Source organism: Rhinolophus hipposideros (genome assembly GCF_964194185.1).
Source record: "Rhinolophus hipposideros genome assembly, chromosome: 9".
Taxonomy (NCBI): domain Eukaryota; kingdom Metazoa; phylum Chordata; class Mammalia; order Chiroptera; family Rhinolophidae; genus Rhinolophus; species Rhinolophus hipposideros.
The window spans coordinates 30,024,967-30,048,781 of NC_138055.1; the positions used below are offsets into that span (position 1 = coordinate 30,024,967).

General features: G+C 35.7%; 1 protein-coding gene across 1 annotated transcript; it reads left to right on the forward strand.

The window, feature by feature from the left end:
- The first annotated feature begins 1,733 nt into the window (after positions 1-1,733).
- On the forward strand, positions 1,734-23,561 carry STRAP (serine/threonine kinase receptor associated protein). The gene is made up of 10 exons (XM_081059226.1): positions 1,734-2,174; positions 2,910-3,045; positions 10,041-10,122; positions 10,692-10,764; positions 13,190-13,286; positions 14,032-14,169; positions 16,442-16,578; positions 18,590-18,739; positions 19,616-19,681; positions 20,315-23,561. The coding sequence occupies exons 1-10, from the start codon at positions 2,063-2,065 to the stop codon at positions 20,374-20,376; spliced, it is 1,053 nt and encodes a 350-aa protein (XP_080915352.1). The 5' UTR covers positions 1,734-2,062; the 3' UTR covers positions 20,377-23,561.
- Positions 23,562-23,815: the final 254 nt, after the last annotated feature.

Genomic DNA, 23,815 nt, shown 5'->3' on the forward strand with positions numbered 1-23,815 from the left:
ATCTAGAAGTTTATCATGAATGAATGTTGAATTCGATCTAAAACTTTTTACATATTGATATTTTTCTTTTAGTCTTCTAATGTGGTTAACTATGTTAGTTGCATTAATCTGTCTTCTAATAGTAACTGAACTTTGAAGCCAGTTAATCATGATACATAATACTTTTAGAACTCAGAATACAAATGAACAGAAACTATACATTCTTTAGAGCAAAGTAGTTATCAGTTATCTATTTACCTGCACACAATGAGCAGTATATGGGCAATATTAATCCTTTACCAAATAGTCGTTTTAATTTGAGTTGTGTTTTTTATTTACCTCCATCAGTAATGCAGTTATTTATACAATCAGTAAAGGAGCATTTGTTGAGCATACACTATCCATGAATAAATGCCATTCACTCTTCTGGTACTAGAGTACAAACACGACAAAGCCATAACCATTGCCATTAAGGAGCTCATAATTTAGGTGTGTGAATGGAGTAGGTGTACGGGTGTGTTGTGTTGGACCATAGGGTGAGATTGGCAGAGAGAGGGAGTAGAACAAAAGATAATGTTAGAAACACATACAGTCAGTGTTGCACAATAAATGAACAAAATGCTAAGGAACTAAATTGGGGAAGCACTTCAAGTCCCTACTCAAGTCATTAGACTTGAATCTTGAATGATACACGTTCACCACAAAAAAGTTGTTGGTGGAGAAGGAAAGATACACAGACATTGGTCCTGGTTGAATATTTCTTGGTATGTGCCACGACAGTAAGGCCTTGGGGGATAAAGTAGGGATAATTCACAAAAATCTCTATTTCCGGTTTAAATTAATGGAAAGAAACAACTTTCCCCAAGAAAGCAAGTTTCCTGCTTAGGAAAGCTTTCCTAGGAGCAATCAATCACCAGTTCTGGTTGGTAACACAGAGCAGCAAGACTGAATTGGGCTGCCTGCAGGAAGACAGTACCAGAGTTCACTTATATTCAGTTTTTCCAGTCTTCTGATATTACTATTTTGTCTTTATAATGTATATGTAATTTACAGTTATCTGTATATCGGGAATGCAGGCTCAAGTTTTACTAATGCGAGTATTTCCTCAAAAAAATTTGGGGACCACTGCTCTCGAGTGCTCCGAATTCCTCAAAGGAAAAATAATGTGAATTTAACCTTGTTTAAAGCCACATAACACTCACGTCTAAAACACTAGGAATACAGGCATTTTACGGAACAGAACGAGGGGCTGGGGAAATTACTTTTTCAAGGGCCTTACTTGTAGACAATCCCAGGGGAAGCTGCTTATACAGTTGTTACAAAAAAAATTGGAAAAAAAGTTCTGAGACGTTGGTTGCAGGTTTGGCCGGCCGCCGGAAGGGGGGAAACGCGGGTGTTACTGTCCTTCTGTCCAGGTACCGAGCACAGTCCTACGGGTTGTGTCGCTTGGTGCGTACCCCACGGGAGCCGGCTGGTCCACGGTCTTGGCGAAGCGGGAACACCTTTCGTACCCGGTGAACTCGACACCGCGACAACAAGGCCGTCTACGCCTGGTCAGAGCGCAGCGTGTGGGACTTTGCAAAAGCGCCTAGAACATCTCCAGGCGCCGTACGAAGCCGGCGCGGGGCGAGCGTCACGTGCCCCACGGGTGCTGATCTCGCGCCTGCGCGCTGCGGTCCTACTCGCTCATTAGGGCTCTTCTACCCCGCAAACTCGCGCTCCCTCTCTATCATCACTTCCGGCGGACGCTTAGCGTCATTGGAATCGTCACTTCCTGCCGGTAGCGGTGTGGACGGTGCGGGTCGTGGCCGCGGGTTCTCCGAGTCTCCCCTTTCCCTGTTTTCCTTCCTCCCTCCCTCTCCCTCTTTCTGCGGCTGTGGGTGGCCAGTCGCAGACTCCCTGACCCATCCCTAACCTTCTCCTAATTTCGGTGCCACCGGATTGGCCTCCTTTTCCTGTTTTCCGGTCCAGCCCCAGGGTCAGGGCGGGGGCCGTGAGGAGCCAGAGACGCTGCGACTGAGGAGAGGAAAGAAGGACACGAGACCCCCGGCTCCCCAGCCCGCTAGCTTGGTTCGCCGCCGCCATGGCCATGAGGCAGACTCCGCTCACCTGCTCCGGCCACACGCGGCCCGTGGTTGATTTGGCTTTCAGTGGCATCACGCCTTACGGCTATTTCTTAATCAGCGCTTGTAAAGGTGAGCGGGGCTGCTGATCCCGGCTTCCAGACGTCCAGGACTGGGCCGAGAGGGAATGGAGCCGGAAGGCCGCAGCGCCGAAGGGGTTGTGGGCGTCTCAGCCTTGGAGATGACGGCCGAAGGAGGAGCGTCAGGGCTTCCGCCGACAAGGCGAGGTGTTGCCCCGGCTAAGGCTTCTCGTTTTACTCTCATTGCTGTTTCTGGAGAAGCAGCCCCGTGCACTTGCCTAGACGGCTTGGCCGCCAAACTGTAAATACCTTTCAAGGCTTTGGGCGATGGGGAAACTAGACCAGATGAAGTAACAACCTTACGAAGCCTTGTCCCTCGTCTTATCTCACTGGGTAGTCCGTTTGTCGTAGTAGCCCCGTTTTTCCAACGGAGACTGAGATTTCAGTTAGGTAACAAGTGTGTCCCAAAATAAGACTCGATTCTGGAGTGTTCTGTCGCAAGTCAGTCTTCTAGCCAAATTACAGACGCATCCCCCCCCCCCCCCAAAAAAAAAGACTCTCTGGCTCAGTGCTTCAGTTAATTTTATGACGTTAGTTTATTTAGTTATACGCGTATGTAGTTACCCGGGATTTATTTCTGAACATTTCCTTAGTGACCCCAGTGAAACTAGTTTCGACAACAAAAGCAATTTTTCCACTTGGTTATTCATCACGATTTTGTGTTGGAATCATAGATTTTTAAGTAATTTGAACGTAAAAATCACCAGTCTTTTTAAATATTTTTTAGACGGTAAGCCTATGCTACGCCAGGGAGATACTGGAGACTGGATTGGAACATTTGTGGGTCACAAGGGTGCTGTTTGGGGTGCAACATTGAATAAGGATGCCACCAAAGCAGCTACAGCAGCTGCAGATTTCACAGCGTAAGTATAGCCCAAATGGCCAGCTGTGGAGGTGCCTGTGGGTTGTGTTCTGAAATAATCGAACTTCAGCCTGTTATAGAATTCTAATTCAATGCATATGAATGTTTGTTCTCACCAAAATTGCACCCTGGTCCTATCTGCTGCTTTCTCTTCAGTGGTTCTTACAATTTTCAGGGACTTCAGTGATTTATTCTGCTTGTCTGGACCTGGGAATCTGCATTATTAACGAGCACTGCAGATAGTGCACGTTGGGGGTCATGTTTAGAAATATTGCTCCACATGTGCAATATTGTGGAGCTTCCTGAGTGATACCTATAAACTCCTATGACTTTCTCTTGCTAACGGCCCCAGACTTTTTAGCCTGATCTCAGTTTTTGTTAGCTGGCTTTAGACATATTTAAAACTCCCCATCAATTGCTCTTCATTTTCTAAGTTTAAGTTCTTGATATTTCCCTTATATCCAGATTATCTTCATATTTGTTGATTATACCATCTCAATGCCTCCTGACTACAATGTTTCTTATGCCTCTGTCACTGCCTTAGTTCAGGTCCCTGCCACTAGTCTCTGGTCTATTCATTTTCCATAGTGCTTCCAGTTGTCTTAACTAAAAACAAATTTCCTTATGTCCCTTCTTTATCTAGTGATCTTCCTCTCTTCCCTCTGCTATTTCAATGGTTCATGACCTTGGGTGTACATTAGAATAACCTGGGGATCTTTCAAAATACTCAGATGCATATGTCTGAGAATTTTGATTTAATTGGTTTGGGGATGGAATGCCCAGTATCAGTTTGGTTTCTCACCCCCCTAAAGTTGTTACAGGTGATTTTGATATGCAGCTTTAGAACCACTGGCCTAAAGGTTAAATTTCAGTTGTTGGCACTTTAAGATTTGGCCCCATCCTAGTTCATTAGCATCATCTGGTACTGCACTCTATATGCCTTACAATGTAGCTATATTACCTATTTTGATTTTTGGTTTCTGCATGGTTATTACAGTGACTTGCAATGACCCACTTTTCCCTTCTGGGCATGTATCATTTTGTATAATCTTTGCATCTCCAGTTTGTAAGTGTATTTGTGACTTAGCAGATACTTAAATGTTTAAACTAATGAAGGCAATGTCAAGATCTATTGTATACTCCTTCGTATAAAATAGACTTTGTAAGACTTAAGAGTCAGGTGAGTAAAATTGGTTTTGTTGGTTTTTTGTTTTTAAGACAGAATTTCACACTGAGGAGCAATTGTAAATGTTTTGCTCCTTTGTTTTAAGCAAATTAACATACCAAGTTTATTATGAAAAACAAAGGCAGAGTGATGGTGGTGGATACATGACTGCATTTGTTGAAACTCAGACTTCTATACTGCAGTGAATTTTACTGTATGCAAATTTTAAAAATGAAAATTTAAAATAAGGAGAGAGATGTAGTGCTTACATGGGATTAAATTAGAGATGGTAAGAGATCAGTAAGAAAAGTTGTGTTAGTCCAAACTTTTTTGTGTGCCGTCGATGAGTAGATTGCTATTATGTCTTTAGTCATCACCACTATGAGGCTTGTGCTGAGCCCTGTTGTGATTATATGTAATAATTGATAAAATAGGGAGATGCTTGGTTTTATATAAGTTCGTTTTATGTCAACAGACAGCTTCAGGTCATATGTTGTTTTAGATGTCAGCGTGCCTATACGGTGACAGAGACTCCTTTGATTGTTCATTAAGGGAGGTGAAAATAAGAAATAAAAGTGATGCTTGGACAAGGATTACTTACAGAGTTCTACGAGGTAGAGGTCTATTTCCTCTTTTGTGCTCACAGCATTCCCTGTGTTAGAACTGCTGGCACTTTTATAGAACTTCGCTGACTTCTAAGTTGCTTCTTGACATCTGGGGCCATGTCTTACATTTTTCTGTCCCTTACGTATTCTTGGTTTATTTATTGCTTGTTGAATAAAAAAATGAGGAAATTTTCTAAAGTAGAAGGATGAAGGATGGATGAATTATAGATCTTGGTTTTGTTTCTGGAACACTTATGGTTGGTTACCATGAGTTTAGCTTTTTTTCTTCTTCAACTCCTCCAGAGTTTGTTTTTTGCTCAGTTCAGTAAGAACATCATCGTTGGGAATGAATGTCGTGGATTTTATAACAGAGGTAGAAAATTGGGGTTAATAACTCTACATTGGGGTTAATAACTCTACATTTCTTTGGTAAATGGATTTTTAAAATGTCATTACTGAAACTAGGTCTCAGTCTGGTGGTGGTAAGCTAATATTTAGTAAAGTATTTTAAATGAAATACAATTAAGTTATAAATGTAATGTGATTTTAGACACTATGGACATTAGCACTAAAAGAGACAAGCTTTTGAATTGCAGCTCTGGAAAGATCCATTTTTGTTAACCTCAGTTCTCTGTTATGTGGCCTTAACAGCGTTAATTAAGTGAGCAAAATGCTTTGTCACCTCCTACTTGATGGTTTTGCTCTGATCTTTAAGGGCCCTGTGCAAAAGCTTTTTAGGAAAGATGCCTGTCTCTATAAAAATCTGTGAAGGCTCTATCTAGGTTTATACATTTGACCAAATTGTAATGCCAGTCCTCAGGAAAAGAAATAAAGAGCATTAGACAGAAATTATTTATGTGATAATTACTCTGAAATGAAGAGAAAGAGGAGTGAAAAAGTGGCACTTTAAATACTTAACCTAGTCATGAAAAGAATGGTCAGGGTTTTATCTCACCACCAGGGGAACAGTTATCTTTGTTTAGATCTCTTTCAGAGTATTAATAACCAAAATCAAACACTTGAGGATATGTGTGTGGATAGCTATTCAGTGTTGTTTTTGTGCTTTCTTAAAATTTCAAGTTTCAGTGTCTGTTTACAGGAGGTATCAAAAGCATGAACGCTGGTTTAGAGTTGAATTCTGACTCCATTTAACATCTCTGACTTTGGGAACTTTATTTAACCTCTCTCAGTTTCATCTGTAAAAATGAGAGTAGTAATAGTGCTTGCCTCATATGTTGATTGTGAATATTAAGTGAGTTGATGTTTGTAATAGAAAAATGCCTAAAATCTAATAGCTATGTAAGTGTTACATGTGTAAGGTAACAATGATGAATGGCTATCAATCCCACTAGACCAAAATCATACATATTATTTTGGAACTCACATGGCTAAAGCCATGAAACCTTTTGGTTTCATGCAAGGAAGTTTGAGTGAATATAAATATTAAGAAGGAATACTATTTCCCCCTCAATTAAGGCTTTTAGGTGCCATGATACAGTGGGGAAAATGGAAGCATTTGCATTAGGCAGACTTGAGTTCATGTGTTAGCCATGCTTTGTATTTCCAGTTTGATCATGGGATGCGTCTTAAACTTTGTTTTTTGTATCTGTAAAATAGGTGTAATACCAGTGTGGTTATGGGAAGAATCACAGAGCTCTTTCTCCACTTTCTCCGCATTCCTGGAGTCTAGCATAGTGTCTGTTAGATAGTAGGTGCTCAGTAAATGGTAGCTGAGACTTACCCCTCATTTGTTCTGTGTCTGTCTGTGAGGTGTGGAAAGGTGTGCATTTATTGTGTATATTCTCCTTTTTTAATGACTTGTTTGGGGCTTGTTATTATGGAAGTTGATCCAGCTAAAGAGTAGTCCCTCAACTTACCTGATAATCATGGTTGGTATAAATCATTTCCAGCAAGTTCTTTTTTTCCCTTCATTCTCATGTTTCTCAGAAAATTCATTAATAGTCATGTTTATCCAGAGGGGAATTTTGCTCTTGTTTCTTGTGAAGAAATTATGGAGAAAATATATTCAGCAGGGCCTCCTTGTGGGTCAGTTTAGAATGTTATCTCAAGGTGATTTAGGCAGTCAAAGCAGGCAATGGAGTACACTGTCCCTTAAAAGCCATACTCTCTATATCTTTTAATTCATAAAGCTAATGTTAGCATTACTTACTATGATTCTCTTCTCATCACCTCCACTTTCCTCCCATCAAAGTCATCTGGAGAGAGTGCCAAAAGTAGAGAAGGTTCCTATGCTCAGGTCCAGAGAGTACTTGAGTAGATCTGGGGTTGGGCCCAGGAATCTATAGCTAACCAACATGTGTGATCCCCATTTTTTTCTTACAAAAGCCAATAAAAAGATCTAAGTTTTCTCTGCATAAGGTCCTCAGTAAATCAAAGGTGCTGTTATCTCCTTTTTGATGATTTGGTCAACATGTTAAGATAGGCAATTTTTCCCCGTAAAATAGTTTCGTTTGTTCATTCTTTAAGAAGTAAGTTAAGCAGCTCCTCTTTTGAAACTTGTGGTAAGTCCATTCTCAGTCTGTAAAAGTATTGAACAGATAGCATTAATTATTGCATGCAAGAAACTGGAGATACAGAAGTATCAGTAGTTTAGGGAGATGACAAGTTCTTCATGAATTGTGCAAAAAATAAGTGCTACAGGATTAGCTGATGAAAGGATATTGGTGATGATGCTTCATTGTCTTTTTTTTTTTTTATAGTTTCAGGTGTACAAAACAATGTAATAGACATTTATCATTTATATCCCTCACACAGTGATAACCCCCCTCCCTCCATCTACTACCTCTCTGACATCGCACAGAGCCATTACATTTCCACTGTCTCTATTCCTAATGCTGTATTCCGCTTCTTGTATGTGTATGTGTGCGTGTGTTTGTGTGTATAATTATAGTTGACTTGATTTGAGTCCTGCAGTCGGCTAGTTCATACCAGTTTCTTGCCTGGAGATTGAAAAATATGTTAGAAAACATTTAGGTTATTCCAGATTCTTTTTAGGACTCTAACTAATGGAAATATGCCCAAATTGGTACAAGTGGGTAGAATATGCTCTGTCAGAGTGTCATTCTCAGATTTAGCAGTGTTTCTAAATAGGAGGAACAAGACTCTAGATCTATAGATACAGTCTCCCTTGGATGATACCTCGCTCACACTGGTTCTTTCTTCCTCACCAGTGAAGACATAGTCTAAGCAGAATCTTAAGATTTTAAGAAGTCTTTGGAAGATTTTTGAATATACTTGAAATTAGTATTTCAAAAGGGCAATGCCCAGGGTTTCTTTGTGAATAACTAGGATAGAAATTTCAGGTGTATTGGATATTTTGTTAACTTGTGACACCTATCATCACAGCAGTATGGAATCCTAATATTTATAAATATTTATAAACTCTTACCACTGATTTCCCTGTGATTAAAAGTAAACACGTTAAAAATAAAAGCAAAGCAAAATTAAGCACAGTAATCGGTATAAGTTCTGTGGAAGAACAGAGAGGAGTGGTTACTGGAGGTGAGGTACATAGAAGGTTTCATGAAAAGATTGCATTTGAAAGGAGCCCTGAGGATGAGGAAAACTTTGGATAGTTGAAAATATAAAATACTGACTTAGAACAATGTCAACAAAGATACAGGAGCCTGGAAGAAAATGCATGGCTTATTTGAGCAATGGTTTCTAATCAGGTATGACTAGATTCAGAAAAGTAATACGAAATGAGGTTGGGAAAATAAGTTTGGGTCAGTAGGTTTGGGTCAGAGTTGAATTGGGAATGGGAAAGATTAATGCATGTTTCCTTTGCAAAGAGAAGTGAATACTTGAGAGTTCAGTAGCAGTACTACTCATAATTAACTTTATTTCTCTCAGAATGTATTTATTTAGGCACTCATATGATTCACGTGTGTAATACGCAAGGTTTATATTGTATCATCAACATTTATTCCTGTTAGGTGGTCATTCGTGTTTCTCTACCGTTGTACATGCTATTAATGCTTGTCTGCAATAGCCTTTCTGTTTTTTTTCCCCTGGTGTATTTTACTTGCTCTTTAAGACTACTGATTCCACTGCTTAGATTTTCAGAACTTTCTGGCATGATTAGTGGCATGTTTTTTCTGTTTTTATAGCCACATGTTTGTATTTTTATTATATGTATTAAATGTTATTTAATGCATGTTTTTCTCCTCAGCTAAAACTACAAAAGCAGAGACTTTCTTTGAGATCATTTCTTCTCTCCCTTTTGTGCCCTCACACTAAGTCTAGAATGGCATAATACTTGATACAGTTATTGTGTGTTTATAGAATAAATGAAGAAAAGATATCTCTTGTTTATTTTTTCACTTTATTCTTAAAAATAAGTGTCAGTTACTTTGAAATGGAAATTGTTAAGAAAAATGGCTTATTTACTCTTAACAGTTCTTTTACCCGTTTGCAAAGTTTTCTTGTTTACTTTCCAATGACCTCTTCTGATATAAAATGAGTTTTTTTTTCTTTAACCGTTTTTATTAGGAGTACCCCTTACAGTATTTTTGTAAAGTATTATTCAACCATTATCCAGTGATGTATACAGACATGTGTATAGGCACACAACCACACATATATTTTGGGTTGAGGTAGACCAGGGAAACATACAGTTGAGAGATTAAAAATTCTTAGTGTTAGCATTTTATGATCAAAGGCTGATACTTTGGGGGGAAGTTAATTGGACTAGGATTTGAGAATTTAAGAGTCAACTTTGAGGAAGAGGTGGGAAGAATATTTTCGTCTACTGTCTTGATTTAAAATTTTATGTAACTTGTATTGGGGCCTTTTATTCTGTAAGTTTTTTTAAGGGTTTTTTTGTTTTGCTTGTACATGAGAGTAGAGAATAGAAAAAATTGGAAAGGTGAAACTAAAAATTGGTTAAAATGTTTTGTAGTCTTGCTAAAACGATACGGCTATAGGCTAAAATAAAAGTATGGGTATGTTAGCTCATTTACTTAAATTTATAGATCTTTTCTACTGTCAAAATTAGATTGGTTATATGGCCTTTACAGAGAAATTTCTTTTCCTTTAGACGCATTTAAATATTTTATCAAATGAACTCTTAACAGTGAAAGGATATTAGAAATAATGGAAATTTATAATACATTTACTGTAACATTTCATATATGTAACTTATTTGGTAATTAATCATAAAATTCACCATTATATTTATCTTTCAATTTTACTTTTCATTTTTAGCAAAGTGTGGGATGCTGTCTCAGGAGATGAATTGATGACCCTGGCTCATAAACACATTGTCAAGAGTGTGGATTTTACACAGGTATCAGAAAACGGAATTTATTTTAGGGAGTTAAAATGCTGTTTTGTATATTGGTTTATATTTGGCGTGGGGGTGGGGAATATTTGGTGTATATTGGCTTCTATTTTGATTTGATTGTAGGTTAAGCTATACAGATTTATTTTTTTCTTGGTTAATAATACGAGTCTTTTATAATAATGCCCTGGAACTCTTGCATCAATCCTCCAGCAATAGCAACAAATATCTAAAACACCCAAATAATGTCTCCTAGCTACTTTAAGGAGGGAGAGGATAAATTTGAGGTCATCAAAGAATTGCTACTCAGGAGGGTGGAGAGCAAGATGAGGGCAGATTGAGAGAATTCTTGTGGTAGGTGGTGTTATACATCTGAGCTAGGACGTTTAAAGGGCTTTGGCATTATGAAAAGGATAAATGCTCTATTCTAGTATTTTCTCAGAAGTAGTTGGCATATGTTGCATCTGTTTGTGACATCTGTGAGCTTTGTTTGGATTTTATTTGTTGTTGAAGAAGTTTCAAAGAGATATAACCATTAAAATGGTTAGTAACATTTTACTTGTGTGTGTTTTCAGGACAGCAATTACTTGTTAACTGCTGGACAGGATAAACTGTTACGTATATATGATTTGAACAAACCTGAAGCAGGTAAGCATAACGTATACATGTTTGTAGTTTTATTTTCTTTTAATTCAAGTGAGTTTTCCTGATTAATTCATGTTCATATTTAGTACTCAAATCTGGAAAAGAATTAAAACAATCCATCATCCAGTATTAATCATGGTTAATATCTTTAGATTTTGGTTCAGATTCTTCCAGTCCTTTTTTCTATGCATATATTTTTTACTATTGATTTATTTGCTACATTATCCTTTTATAGCCTTACAAGGTACATGGTATAATACTAAGTTGAAAAAGGTGCATAACAATGTTACTACCTTTTTGGTAAGAAAAAACAGTTATCTGTAGACGGTGAGAAGGGTGAGAATTCTCAGTGTGTACATAAATTCAGATTTTTAAACCATGTGAATGTATTAGCTATTAGAATTAGAATCTGCAATGAATAATTTTTTCATGTCTTTATAAATATTCTGCCTACTGTTTTTAATGACTATGTGGTTCTCCATCCTCTGAATGAGGGAATTAACCAATCTCTTGTTATGACCTGTTTGGGCTATTTACAAGTTTTAAATATTATAAGCAGTGTTATGCTCTACATCCTGATAGTTGCAGATATTTTCACCATTGTTTCTGTAGGATAGCTGTGTAGAAGTAGAATCGTTGGGACAGAAAAGGGGGTATGTGTGAAGTTACCAAAATGCCCTCCATCAAAGTATAAAGATATATCTGTAGCTAACCTTTTCTATCAAACACTGATAATTTTTTCTTTGCCAATTTAATAGAAGAAAATTATTTTGTTGTATTAATGTGAACTTTAAAAAATTATTCATGAGATTAAAATACTGTTGAGTTCCATTTTAATGTATTTTTTGTGTGTGAACTAATTGCCTCTTCATGCCCTTTGCCCTTTTATCTGTTGTGACATTTATCTTTTTCTTACTGATTTTAAAGGTTCTGTATTGTTTTGTAATTTGTCATTTGCTTTCAAATTTTGTTAATAAGGTTTATGCTATACACATTTTTAAAATTTTGGTGGTGAAATCTATCATTTCTTTTATGAATTTTCTCATTGCACAGAAACTTGTAAGTTTCTTCCCTAGTCCAAGTATTCACCTCTATTTTGTAGTAATATTGGTGCTTTTAAAGCTACATTACATGTTTTTAAAGCTACCAAAATTTGATAACAGAATTTTGTTGTATTTATTATATATTAGTTGATATCTTAAGTTTTGTATCAGGGGCATTGTTTATTCATAAATCAGTAAATAAGTTTGTAGGAAAGTCAAAGCTACATTGGAAATTAAGCAATTATTCTCAAAATACTTTTTCTAAAAGCATTTCTAAGGTGAGAAAACAAACTATATATTATTAATAGATTATTCTCCATTGGCATGTGGGAGATTTTCTTTTTATTCTTTTTGATAACTTTATGCAAAAAACATAGCAAAGTACTCTAACTTAATTAGTGTACTTATCTGACTCAGCAAGGTACTTCAGGGCTTAAGTGGACATTTTTCATCTTATGCCTTTCTCAAAGCTGCTTTTTGAAAGTAGTCCTTCCACTGTACTGGAAAGAGAAATAACATCAATTAAATGAGCTTTTATTGTATGCCAGACACCAGGTTAGAAACATTAGAGGTAATAATTCTTATTTGATCCTTATACTCAAACTATGAAGTATAGTAACTATTGTCCCATTTTATAGATGAAAAAATGTAGTCTTCAAAGGGTTAAGTAACTTGTTTAAAGTCGAAGTGGTGTTGAATGGCATTGCTTCCAGCATGTGTTTTGCCCAGAGATAACAATGAGTGTTATTTTTTAAAACTCTTTTGAAGGAAAAGTTTCCAACAGAAGACAGGTACCCATTTTTTTGATGCTTTGTTCTCCGTAGAATTATTCTTGGGAATGCTTCACTGCTTTTTATTTCCCTTTTCTATTTCCAGTCGCACTATCCCACTTTTTTTTCTGTTAGTACATCAACAATGGCTTGGATGAGGGTCCTAGTGTTAGTGATGATAGTAAGTGCTAGGATTAGCTCAGGCTCTCATGTTCCTTGGTTCATAATCTTATTAAATTATGGCACATTCATCTTTGTGTGTGTGTGTGTGTGTGTGTGTGTGTGTGTGTGTGCGCGCGCATGCGTGCGTGCGCGCGCGCGCACGCAAAATGCTTTTGGAAGCATTATTTTGAAAGAAAAGTAACCTGGAAGGAGTGATGTATTCACTCTGGCTACATATAGCATCACGGTTCTTAGGTTCCTTGTCATGCAGATAAATTTTTGTTTTCAGTACAGAAAAATTAAATGTATTCTATATAAACAGCAAGTTTGAATTGTGCTGGGCTGTCTATAGTCGCAGTCCAATTTAAAATGTTTTTTCTTTTTACATATTTAATTGCTCCAATATTGCTCATTTTTAAAAATCAAAACAATATTTTCAATTGTTTCCTTAAGAACCTAAGGAAATCAGTGGTCATACCTCTGGTATTAAAAAGGCTCTATGGTGCAGTGAGGATAAACAGATTCTTTCAGCTGATGATAAAACTGTCCGGTAAGTAATTTTTCTTTAATAATATAAAGTTTGAAAAAAATGTTGACCTTACAGCTTAGGTTTTAAATATTTTTCAAAGCTATTGTGTAGGAAGAAGTCTCTGAACATTAAGACTTCAGCCACACATCGGTCACGTTCTTCTGGAGCTATCCATTTACTGTTGTTAGGTTGGTGCAAAAGTAATTGCAGTTTAAAAAGTTAAAAATAATTGCAAAAACCACAATTACTTTTGCACCAACCTAATATAAACAGAGGCGAGTTCACAAGACACTTAATTAAAACTACTTGACACCTTTATAAGCAGGTGCTCTTTACCTGGGACAGGCTGGCTATAGGTGATCCATGAAACCCGTGAAATTCTCTATATAATTCTGTGTGCTGACACGTCATGTATTTTTTTGTGGAAAGACATAGCTATCATCAGATTCACAAATACAGAGTGTAAGAACCATTATTTGGAGCAGCACTGAAATTAATTAGATTAGTACTTAAATGTCTTAATAACAGTTTCGCTGAATTGTTTGAGAAGTGTATTTAAGTGTTAAAGTTTGACTTCACGAACAAGCTACCAAATAACTTGACCTTGTTATAGAAACCTAAAACTTCTTTGTGTATCTGTAATTTATAAATTGGAATGGAAGTGGTTTTACAATTGTGATTATTGCTTAAACTGCAGATGTAATTAGAATTTAAGCTTTTTTTCTTAAATGAGTAAATACCATCATATTTTCCTCTTTTTTTGCAGCCTTTGGGATCACACTACTATGACAGAAGTGAAATCTCTAAATTTTAATATGTCTGTTAGCAGTATGGAATATATTCCTGAGGGAGAGATCTTGGTAATAACTTATGGCCGATCTATTGCTTTTCATAGTGCAGTAAGGTATGTCCAAGAAGTACCTTCATTTTCTTTTTTGGCAACAAAGTACAACCTAGGGTACTTAAAAATTAGAAGGCATATATGAAAAGGTATTTAACTCTTTTAAAGGCAAATCTTGGCCTATACTATATAATAAGAAGGGGAATGTTTTCATACCCATTAATAATGTCTTTTTAAAGAGTTTGATGTACTTTAATCAGAGGAATTAATCAAATTAATTTCCAGATATTTATTGGTAAAATTTAACAACTTTTAAATTATATCTTTCTTTAAAGGATCAGTGGACTGGTGCTGTAATTAATGTTCGTTACTACATACAACAGCTGTGATAGTGATTTTCCTATTATTTTCCCTTAAAAATTTTGGAGAAATAGTGTTTTTTCCTCTATTCTAAAGTTGTGTAAGACCTAATGATTTAAAAAAAAAAAAAAAGACTTAATTTTTACGACTATAAATGTAGTAAACGCTCTTGTCGAATATTTGGAAAATATAATTTAAAAAAATTTACCCAGAATTTTACAACCATAGATGCCAGAATGTTAATGGTAGCTTTATTTTCTGCCTGTCTTTTTTTCTCATATATGTGTGTATATTTTTTTGTGTGTGTTTTGTTTGTTTGTTTGTTTAAACCCCTTTGGTTACTAGGACCCTAATGAGTGTATTTTGATTTTTATTTTAAAATATATGTTCTTAGCCATTAAAAATTCTTGGAAAATATTTTTACTAGGTGTATTGCATTATAGATTGCACTAAATCATGTGTCAGTTTCCCTATTTTAACACTGCAATGAGTATTGTGGTCCATCTCTGAGTGTTTCCTTAGAATAGAAACCTATAAGTAGAATTAATCAATTCAAAGGGTAGCAATATGTTTAAAGCTCTTAGTATACATGGCATTTAATTGATTTCCATAAAGCTTATACTATGACCAGCAGTCCTAAACTTTTGTCTAAAGGGCCACTATGCTTCACTGAATGGCAGAAGGAAAGAGAAGGTAGGAAAAATGAAAAAAGAACAATTAAAAATCTAAAGTAGTTCATACACACACAGTGTATTGATAAAAATAGAATACTATTGCCCAGAACCATTACATTGTCCCCACTATGTTAATTGGTCACTTCTGGGCATGCAGCCCTACTATAGACTATTGCCTTAAGTCCCATTTTGATGGCAGAGGTTTGTTGACCTATTGAATGTTCTAACCTTTGGCCAGAAAGTTCTATTCAGTGATCTGTATAAGTCCTGGCTAACTTTTCATGCTTTGTAGTGTGTGATGATGGGAATAGGATGGTGGCATTTAGGAACTAGAATGCTCTAATATTTTGTACATGAGGCCTTTCAGGATTTTTAGAGTTGGGCCAGAAAAGAGGCAATATCCCTCCATACTCATTGATAGTCAAGTGAAGCTGTTATGCATTGATTTTTATTATATAGCTGTATTCTCAAGTTTATGTTTCTACTGATTGATAATAAGAATTGAGCCAATTTTAGCAGTTTTATATTTTATGGGATTAAAGGTTTATCCTATTGCAGAAACTTGTAAATTCTAAGCAATTGAGAGTAATGTAAAATGATACTTAATGCCGTGTTTTCCCGAAAATAATATCTAGCCGGACAGTCAGCTCTCCTGCATCTTTTGGAGCAAAAATTAATATAAGACCGGGTCTTATTTTACTATAATATACTTATATTTTACTTATATAAGACCAGGTCTTATAGTAAAATAATATAGTAAAATAATGTAGTAAAGACTGTAAATGTTACATAAGACTGGATATAATATAATACTAGGTCTTATATTAATTTTTGCTCCAAAAGACGCATTAGAGCTGATTGTCCGGCTAGGTCTTATTTTCAGGGAAACAAGGTATTAATTACCTACTGTAAAACGTTTTTCTGTTTACAAAGATAATGCATATTTGTCATGGAAAAACCAATACAGAATTAAATTTTTTTCAAAGCAAAAAATCTCAATATATTAGCCATACTGTTTTACTTAGCCAGCATACTCATTTCCAGGAAGGCATCCACTGCACAGAATGTGGATATTCCTCTGTAGAAATGTCTTTGTATTCTGGGGTGAACTTCACCTGGGCATAGGTGAACTTCTTTTGCTAATATTACTTTGAGGTAGTTTATGTTTTTAACATCACTGTGTTTGACTGAATGAATATTTAATTGTTCCTTGGCTTTCAGAATTTAGGAACAGTTTATAATTATTTCCTTGTATTATGTAATATTCAAAAGTTACCAATATTATTCAAATTTTTTTCCAGTTTGGACCCAATTAAATCCTTTGAAGCTCCTGCAACCATCAATTCTGCATCTCTTCATCGTGAGAAAGAATTTCTTGTTGCAGGTGGTGAAGATTTTAAACTTTATAAGTATGATTATAATAGTGGAGAAGAATTAGGTGAGTTGTCCTCTTTTTCTTCCCTTAAAATGATGTAGTTACCTTTATCAAATGTTAGGTTTCAGTAATTAACACCTCAGCAAATTTTTCAGCTAACCAAAGCTTACAGCTTCTAAGTGAAAAAGTAAAGGATTTTTATCCACTTTGGGTAGAAATGTTCTCAGAACTATAAGCACAGTATGATGAACTCAATTTACCTTTTCCTTTTAGCTTAAGTTCATGGTATTCTGACATTGTATACAATAGAACAATATATTTATTGGGGCGAGGGGTAATCTTATGTCAAAGTCGTATTAAACAGATGAAGATTTATCCTTTCTGAAGTATAGTGCAAGTATGTAGCCTTATCTACCTGGCTCCCCCTCATTTTGCCAACGTAGGAATCCCTAAGGATGTATAGCAAATGTGTGTGTGTCGGGGGGGAAGAGCTATAGCTTATGATAGGGATACCTTAGGGATCTGAATTGAAGGGTTTTTTTTGTTGTTGTTGTTTTTTTGTATTTATTTATTTATTTTATTCTTTTTTGGAATCTTGACTTTTGCTTTTATTTTCATAGTAGTCCTTAATACAGGAAAGGGAAATGCATGTAGGATTAATTTGAAGTTAATACTCACCCTAACTTTACATTTATCTGATGGTCTAGGTATTTCATAGTATGATTCTTAGAATCTACATTTAGCCTTTCCAAATAGTTTTCGCTTTTTGAACTAATATATTTAGTTTTTATACTTTTTTTTTTTGTCCATAAATTGCCACTTTGTTTCTAGGTATCCTGCTTTACCAGATGCTGTGAACTAAGCTTGTTAGAATGATACACAAAGAGCAAATGAAAATTTCATGTTTTGCTTCTGTGGAAAAGCTGATGGATTTGGGTTGGATAAGTGGAACTTTGGTGATTGGACCATATAGAATCTATTTTAATTGTTTACGGTTCACCTTTTATTGCTTGAATATGTGACTTTTAAATAATTTTCATTTTCATTGTTTTTATTTAATGTCAGTTTTCAAAGTTTTAGACTGTTTTAGCCACGTGTGATATTTTCTTTGAAAAAGACAAGTGAATTATTTGCCGGATATCTGAGGTCACAGTTAGTGAATATCAGACCTTGGACATAGCCATTCTCATTCCAAAACCTCGTATTCTTTCTACTCTCGTGATATTCTCTGGTAGGACAATGATGGGGTAGATGATATATGAGGGTCCTAGAGTTTAGGGTCATTGACTTGAATTGACATGGAGACGGAAGGAACATTGGTCCAGTAAAGAGCTTTGAAAACTAATAAGGTGATGAGGCATTAGAAAGTAAATGAGAAAAGTTCATAAATAAGGATATGACTTAAACAACACCACCACTACTAATCTGTACATTTTCTTTTCTTTTTTATTTTGATTTCAAGACTTTATAATATTGCAGTAATGAGACAGCGTATAATCTGTACATTTTCTCATTAAATTCCATAGATTAAAATACGTAAGGCTAAGTATTGATTGTATGTCTTAATGTTCTCATGGAAGAATGACTACGTAGTGGACTCTAGATAGTCTGGTAGGAAATTAAGAGACAGTGTGTAAAAAGAGCTCCATCTGGTGGCTCTATAGTCGTAATTAAGAATTGGTTCCCTGGTAAATAGGCAGTGAGTTTAGGATTTGGAAATTGGGATTGAACTAAGAGACTTTAGATCTACTTTGTGTAGAATTTAGACTGGGTGTTTCATTTACTCCCTTCATTTCTAGTGGGACATGAAACCTTATTTATTTATGTATTTATTTATTTTTATAGAGCCAATCTGAAAGCATAATGTGGTAGAATTGGGAAGGGATAATCTTACGGAGAAATGTTAGACATTAAGATGCCATTTGATGGGAATCCTTTTATTTTTGATTAGGTATAGTTCTTTGTATTTGCCCTTATTTTACATCTTCCCAGTATTGTAGATAGTATTTTCTTTAGTGTATCAATGCCTAACCAATATTTGTTAAATTACCTAATAGCCCTTCTCCTCTTTCAGAATCCTACAAAGGACACTTTGGTCCTATTCACTGTGTGAGATTTAGTCCTGATGGAGAACTATATGCCAGTGGTTCTGAAGATGGAACGTTGAGACTATGGCAAACTGTGGTAGGAAAAACATACGGCCTTTGGAAATGTGTGCTTCCTGGTAAGAATTTTTAGTCAAAGTTATCGAATTAAACTTTATGATTTTGTGTCATTCTTTATCATTAATTCTATTTCGGTGTTTCTGTTTCCTATAGATTTTAAATTATATAATACGATTTATTCAAAGGGAAGCCCATTATCATAAATTAGCTGCTGTGTTCTTATTTAAATTTTTTGTTGTGTAATATATTCTGTTACTACATTTTTTTCTAAGTAACCAATATTTTTATTAAGCATAAAAAGCAATAATTAAAAAAAAAATTTTATTAGTTTCAGGTGTACACCCCCCCCCAATCTAATACCCCTTTGACATCATCTATAACTGTTACAATTCCATTGACTATATTCCCCAGGCTATACTCCACACCCCGTGACTCTGTGTGTGTGTGTAATGATAGTTGACATTCAGTATTATTCAGCTTCAGCTTCGGCTGTACAAGTACAGCGCAGTGGTCAGGCTTCTACACAGTCCATCAAGTGGTCTCCCTGATAAGTCCGGTGCCTCTATTACTAAATTTTTACACTGGATCATTTGGTGAATGGAATGGACCTAATTCAAAATTTGTTAGAGGACAAAATAAAGAATTTATAAGTAAATACTATATTTAATCTCTGAGTTACATTACTCATTGGACCTTATTAAAAAGGGAGGCATGTTTTTAATAAAAATACTTCATATTGGCCCCAAAGTATTTGTGGAATGAGCCTAAAAGTAATTTTTGAGGAAAGACCTATTATAATTACTAAAAAAATTGTTCTTATTATGTTCTGTGTCTCATTGATTGAAATGGTCTTCACATGCTCTTCTTGCTTATTAAATACTTTCTGTTACTGGTAATATTGTAGTCATGTCATCATCATTGCTTTTCTTTCATAGAAGAAGATAGTGGTGAGCTGGCAAAGCCAAAGATCAGTTTTCCAGAGACAGCGGAAGAGGAGCTAGGTAAATGCTAATGAATTAACTTTTGTAGAGTCCTGGGGGATTTAAAATTGAAGTGTAATGTGATTTTACTCATTGACAAAGGACATTTATTAAATATGAACATATTTAAATAATGTAAAGTTTAAATATGTATTTACATGTACAGATTTATAAAACAAATATTTAAATACCTATCGCATAGTAGTAGGCACAGAGATGTATTACGAACATGACTGATGTAGTGACTCTTAATGAACTTATTTAGGAGGCAGATGCTAAAATAAATTACTGCAATTGTAATTGTTACTTAACGTTGATTGAGCACTTATTATATACCAAGGACTCATTCCCAGATCTAGAATTATAAATTGTAGCACCCCGATCATATATTGTTTGAAGTCAAATAAAGCCAGATCTTTCAAAGACAGGACTTTATTTCAGTGTTTATTAGTCAGCCATAGAAAATTTAGCCAAGGAGAGCGGCCTCTTAGGGGTTAAGTTCTGATATAAAAAAATTAATGGGTAAAACACATGAACTCTTTCTGCGTTGTTTTTTCAGTGGCGTGAGTCTAGTCATTAATGGCATGTGCACTTGTTTTCTTTTGCTTCTTTATAAAGTTAACTAATGTGATTTTTTTTTTTTTGTAATTATAGAAGAAATTGCTTCAGAGAATTCAGATTCCATCTATAGTTCGACTCCTGAAGTGAAGGCCTGAGTATAAGGCATATGCAACAGATAGTGTACAACCTGCGGACTGAAACAAGCAAGCAGAGAATAGCATCAGCTTTCCAGAGTTACTCTCTGCTTAAGACAAACATGAGCAGTAAATAATGAGGGATATTAATTAGCTCCAGTCTGGGAACTAACTTGGTGTTACCCGTAAGTGAAAATACAGGAGTATCGGATAAAGGCAAGAGGAGGTATGCTCATGTAGTACAATGGCGTGTTGTCTTTTTAATGAATATGTGCCAGCCAACATCCAATTTCTCTTATTACAATTAGATTTCTTGTAGCTGTTTATGTTATTATGGAGAACAAAAATATATTGACATATTTTTCTGACTTTTCCCTTCAAGCAGAAAGCCTGTTTTTGCTTTGGTTGTAAAGAAGAGGGAATACATGATAAAGGAACTGGTTTGATTTCTCTTTCATTGTATGCTGCTTCTGAACATCTAATTGTTTTTAGTTGTCTAAATAAAATGCCTCTAAAACAAAAGAATGTTTGCTTCTTGGGAAAGATGATAGATTGGAGTTTTGTAAATGGAAATCACCAGTAAGTTTTTCTGTATAATGACTATATCAAAACACAATCTGATTAAACAATCTGTATGAACATATTGTTTCCTAGTTTTGAAATTCACTTGCACTGAATTTTTTTGAAATTAACTGGGGTTGCATTTACCTCCCTCTTAGACTGGATATAAATGATTTCACCTGTCTTTAAAAAATAGCTTTCAAAATAATGACTTGTTTAAATAATACATGCTAGCTATAAGAAAAGCAATTCAGAATTAGCAGAAAAATGATAGAAAAATCAGTCAAAATCCCACCACCCTAACATCTATTAAAATTGAGTGCATATCAGTGCATACAAATGCATCTTTCTCAGTGTATATACAGATAGATAGATTTCACAAAAATGGGATATTTGTAGACCTGCAGTGTTTATTTTACTTTATCCTTTAAGTTCAGGTGGCATTCGAAAAGTCTTTTTACCAACCTTCCAGTGAAATGTTTCCGTTTTTAGACTTTATTTATTAAAATACAGAGGGGATATAATTTGGAATAACATCTCTGCCAAGTTCCTTTTTCTCTCTTTATTCATCTTGTGAATGAGGCTTGATAACTTGAAAATAAATAACCATCCAAAGAATATACGTTTTTGAAGATTTGCGGTAATCAGAAGAAAGCACTGTCGGCTGACCACCTGAGAGGGCCAAGAGAGGTGTGTCATGAGGAAGAGCCAGCGGATAATCCACACAGACTCAGTGGCTGATGATAGTAGTTTGCTGCATGCCTGATTCTCTGCTTTGTAGAAACAGTATTACCCATGTGCCACAGGTTGCTCAGACTCTAATCAGAGTCTTACCATAAATAAAGTTGAGATTTATATGCACTAGAATCATGAAATTGGTGTTTATGAAATTTATGGTCCAAGGGACTTTCTTCTACTTGGGTGTCATAAAGACCCTATCTATGCGTACACCATCACTGGGTAGAATATGGCTTGGAATGTATAAGTTTGTTTTGAGTTAAGTTTGTAAGTTGAAGAATTTCAGGCATGAAGAACTGTCATAATACGCCTTATACTTCTTGTGTGACTAGGGTGTTCATGTTGGTCAGATCTCTGGTTGATGCATAAGCTAAGTTCTCGTGCTTTTAGCACGTTTTTAGGTACTGGTTACTTAGTTAAGTCAGTGTATGTTTCACCTTTGCCAGGATAATAGAGTTGCTTATGATTGTTAGCTACTTTTGTTTTAACAACAGAGGGCATGTTTTTAGGAATTTTGCTAGTTTTACTCTTACAGGTAACCTTGTTTTTCTTTGTAGCCTTGTATATACTGAGTATACAGACCACCTGGCAGGGTGTGAAAACAATCAGTGTTTGGTATCGTTTGTGTACTGGTTTTCTATTGCTGCTGTAACAAATTACCACCAATTTGTGGCTTAAAGCAGCGCAGATTTATCTTCGAATTAATGAGGTTGGAAGTCCGAAATAAGTCTCATTGGGCTAAAATTAAGGTGCTTAATAGGGTTGCATTCCCTCTGGAGACTCTGGGAGAGAATGTTTCCTTTAGAGGACAGCAGCATTCCTTGGCTCGTGGTCCTTTCCTCCGTATTCAAAGCTGGCAGTGTAGCGTCTTCAAATCTATGCCACCCTCTTTCCCTTAAAAAGATGTTTGTGATTACATTGGACCCCACCCACCCACTAATTTCCCCAGTTCAATATCCTTAATTTAATCAGCAAAGTCCCTTTTTGCCATATAAGGTGACATTCGCAGTTTCCAGAGATTAGGACATGACTCTTGGGGGCCTTATTCTGCATATCATACTTTGTAATGGTAGAATCCTACAGTAGAATTTAGCAAAAAGTTCATATAAAAGGTGTGATCGAAAAATGCGGTGAATGTTTAAAAAATTTATTACACAGTAAAAGACACATTGCCATTAACCCCCCTCAAAATACTCTCACTTCGAACACACTTATCCCATCTTTCTAGCCGCTTTCTGAAGCAGTGCTGGAAGTCCTCTTTTGTGAGTGTCTTTACTTCATCCTCCATCATGTTAATGCTCCCTGTCACACGTTGCTTCTGGTATGGCAATTTCTGTCAAATAACATTACGGTGTGTCCTCATCCATCTTACTGGATCTGGTACCGTGCAACTTCTGGCTCTTTCCTAAAGTCAGAATGACTGCGAAAGGAAAAAGTTTTGAATTGATTCAAGACATCGAGACAGGCACGACAGCGCAACTAAAGACGCAAAAGAGGACTTCCGGAACTGCTTCAGAAAGTGGCAAGAACAATGGGTAAATATGTTCAAAGTGAGTGGGGGTATTTTGAGAGGGATTAATGGCAATGTGTCTTACTATAATAATTTTTTTAATTTAAACATTCACTATATTTTTTTTATCACCTCATATGTATCTACTAAAATTGCTCTTGTGAAAGTCTCCAATGTCCTGTGTGTTTCTAACTCTGATTACTTTTCTGTCCTCATTTTACTAAACCTGCAGCATGCAATAGTTGTCTACTTCTTTTTTTTTTTGGAAATATTTTATTTCCTTTATTTCTATGAAACCATACTCCTGGTCTTCCTTATACCTTTCTGACTGCTCTATTTGCCAATTCCTTTTCTACTTTATCTCAGATCTGGGCTATATCTTCTAGCTCCACTCTCCAAAGGAAAAAAAAAAATCATCCATTATGGCATTCAGTATCTTATATCTCTGAAGTTTATATATCCAGCCTGCCTCCCTGAGTACTAGAGTTTAAGGGCATAGTTGAGTGTTCCACCTGAACCTTTAATAAGCTTCTAGACCTATCTAAAACAAAATTTTAACTTTTCAGCCAAACCTGTTTCCTTCTCAACTTGTTACCCATTCCAGTAAATGGCACTACCTAATACTCATTTGTTTAAACTATAATAAAAGAC